The 2,902-nt window shown below is 49.1% G+C and overlaps 1 protein-coding gene across 1 annotated transcript; it reads left to right on the top strand.

Annotated features, from left to right (window-relative positions):
- Window positions 1-270: 270 nt before the first annotated feature.
- Window positions 271-1,738, top strand: LOC119402950 (uncharacterized). Its single transcript, XM_049418595.1, has one exon. It carries the CDS (start codon window positions 337-339, stop codon window positions 1,186-1,188), a length of 852 nt encoding a protein of 283 aa, XP_049274552.1. The 5' UTR covers window positions 271-336; the 3' UTR covers window positions 1,189-1,738.
- Window positions 1,739-2,902: the final 1,164 nt, after the last annotated feature.

Here is a 2,902-nt window from a genome sequence, read left to right as displayed (position 1 = left end):
AGTGTAGCTGTCGTCGATGTCGCTACCGCTACCATGTGTATATCTCCTAACCAGAGTAGTATGCCTTTGTTCCCAGGCCACCGGTACCTGGGTCCCGGGAATCCACAGCGCAACGGAGCTCCGGTGGACGAGGACGACGGCATAGCCAAGTCGCACGACGAAGGCTACGAGCGGGCCACGAGCCACGAGGACGTCTTTGCTGCTGATCAGGCATCTGCGGCTCTCTTCTTGAACGACTTTAGACGCACGGGTAACTGGCACTCCGCATTAGGTGCAGTTGGTCTGGGCACGAAGAATATTGTGGAACAATATGTCTTGGGCCGTAGTCTCTATGGAATGCCAGGAGATAGACGGAAACGTGCACATAACGGGGAATCAGATACAGCAGACGCAAAGCGATACCAGCCTGACTCAACTACCGGCGACGCCCAAGGGATGTCGCAGCAGATGCACTCAGACGCCCCCACCCGTCCAGGCGGAGCAGGAGTTGGAGGTGACGGTGAAAATTCGACAGAGCTCGTTCAGCAGATTTTGCGCGTACCTCGCGACCACGGAGTGGTCACAGTCTTCCGTGACAGCAAAATACTCACCATATGGGCCTACGCAATGCTGAAGACCAATTTAGTTTATGACACCGAGAAAACGTTTCCAGGAGTTCTGACTAGCCTGTCACGCTTGCCAGTGGACCGGCCGTATCTTTACATTCCTCACGGCACCTACCTTAACCTACCAGCTCACACAAGAGCTGTTAGCTGCTCTGTCAAGGTAACCCCTCATGGTTTACGCACGCCATGGAAGACTGGCTCTTCGGTTGTCCAACCCGTCAACTCTGACATGCTAGTTTATGGCCTTAGCTCCGTCGGACTGAACCACTACTTGGATACCGGCATGTGTCGTGTGAAGAAAGGCGAGACAAACAACCCGATGAAGCCACAGTCTTATTTACCATTTCAGGAGAAGGACCACTCGGATCTGGCTAAGAGCTACTGGGGTCTAAAGATCACACCCGGAAACGAGGATCACGATGGCGATGACGAAAAGAGCATACCTGCGTGCATGGGTGTACCACGTCACAACTTTGCTTACGACTTTATTCACATTGACAAGGCAAGTCCCCGCTTGACCAAGTTCGTAAACCAGTTTCCGTTCAAAGGTCACGTGGGCACACCTATAGTCAACTATGAGTAACAGTTTGGAAGTGACGCATGGCTAAAGATGGGTCCAACTTATAACGCGGGAAACGAGTTGCTAACTCGTACACACCTTGGCCTGCCTGCTGACGTTGTATCCTACACCACTAGCAACGTGTCGAACTACGAATCGTACGAGCAAAAGCCAGATACCAACATCACCATGCGGCTTCGACCCGACGATATGCACACGCGCCACGTGAAGTATTTGGACCCTATGGAAAATACTTACTTCACCCGAGGTTTAAAAACGATGACGCAATCAACTATTCAACCGAGTTTGAGTTTTGGGGTATTGGCAGTAAGCAAGTCTAACAAGGACGACCCAGGCAGTACTGAAACCTTTCAAGACATTGCCGCCTTTTTTCAAATTGACACAGAACTGGTCGTTCACTCTGACGTTGACACCATAGTTGCCGACAGTGTTACTTTGCCATCGAACGTGGGGCCTTATTTGCGTCACTCCAATGAAAACATCAAAGCAAGTTACAACAGCCTCACACGTCACGGACGTCCAGTCAACCTCGCTCGCACGGAGTCCGAAGTTACCGAACACAAGGCAGAGCTGCAGAAGATTGCGCAAGCGCAAATTAATGCATGAAAAGAAGTTGCTTCAAGAACCCAACGCTCGGTGCCATTTTTCCCACAATAGATCGTTCTGTTTAATAAAAGCAAAATAAAAAAGTACAACTTTTGTTTCGTTTCTTATTTACTTCACAATGCTGCGCCGTTGTCGTTGTCGTCGAAGCCTAAAAAGGGATATTTAAATATATATATATATATACTTTTTCTGAGTGGAACTACAACGACAACGACATACAAGGAAAATACGTGTTTAAAAAGCGCCTTTGTTGTAGAAGAAAAAAAACTCATTTATATTCCACTGAGCGCCATGCAGGAGAACTAACTAGTTGTCGCGCAATCGTAACTAGTTCTAGACGGGTTTTTACACTAATTATAAAGGGCTTCCAAGGCCGCCGCGAGGGGTATATAAAGAGGTCTGCAGCAGCTCAGAACTCACAGTCTTCAACAGGCTGTCCACTCAGGAGGACCTCAAGCGGACACTCAAGACGCCTTCGGTAAGACTTTTTTTTTCGGTTAGCTATGCTATATTCTGAAGTCTTGCATTTTTCTGCTTTTTAATAGAGACCATGGCAGAATCACACAAACGTCAGCTTGACGATCAAGAAACAGAAGATGAGGTACCCCTATATTACCATTTGGAATTATTTTTTGGTGACGCCATCTATATTCCCAGGGACAAACTACAAAGTTTATTGGTTCGAGCGACGAGGACAGTACCTATGACATTAATGAAACCCTGGCGGCATTTGCGGAACCTGATCGAGGCGTGGGAGAAGTATCAGATCCAAACGTGTCCGAACCAGGGGCTGGAGGAGATGGAAAAGGTTTACAACCCCCTCCACGCTGGGCACTGCAGCTACAGTCAATTCCAAAACGAAGAAAGCTTGTGCACGATGTGTTTCCCGCTCGAGACGACGGAGAGGCTGCGACAGTTTGTCACGACATTATCAGAGGATTCGAGCAAGGGCCCACCCAGTACGGAATCGCTGCCGTCGCACTCCACACACGAGGAACTACACTCCCACACGTCCACGTCTTACACGACTGCAGCTGGAGCAACGGCACATGCCGATGTGTTATCTTCGCTGGCTTCGTCAGACGACCAAATCGCTCGTCAATTTGGTCTA

Source organism: Rhipicephalus sanguineus, chromosome 8, assembly GCF_013339695.2.
Source record: "Rhipicephalus sanguineus isolate Rsan-2018 chromosome 8, BIME_Rsan_1.4, whole genome shotgun sequence".
NCBI lineage: Eukaryota > Metazoa > Arthropoda > Arachnida > Ixodida > Ixodidae > Rhipicephalus > Rhipicephalus sanguineus.
Note: the sequence above shows the minus strand (reverse complement) of the source record. Positions and strands in the feature narration are given on the sequence as shown.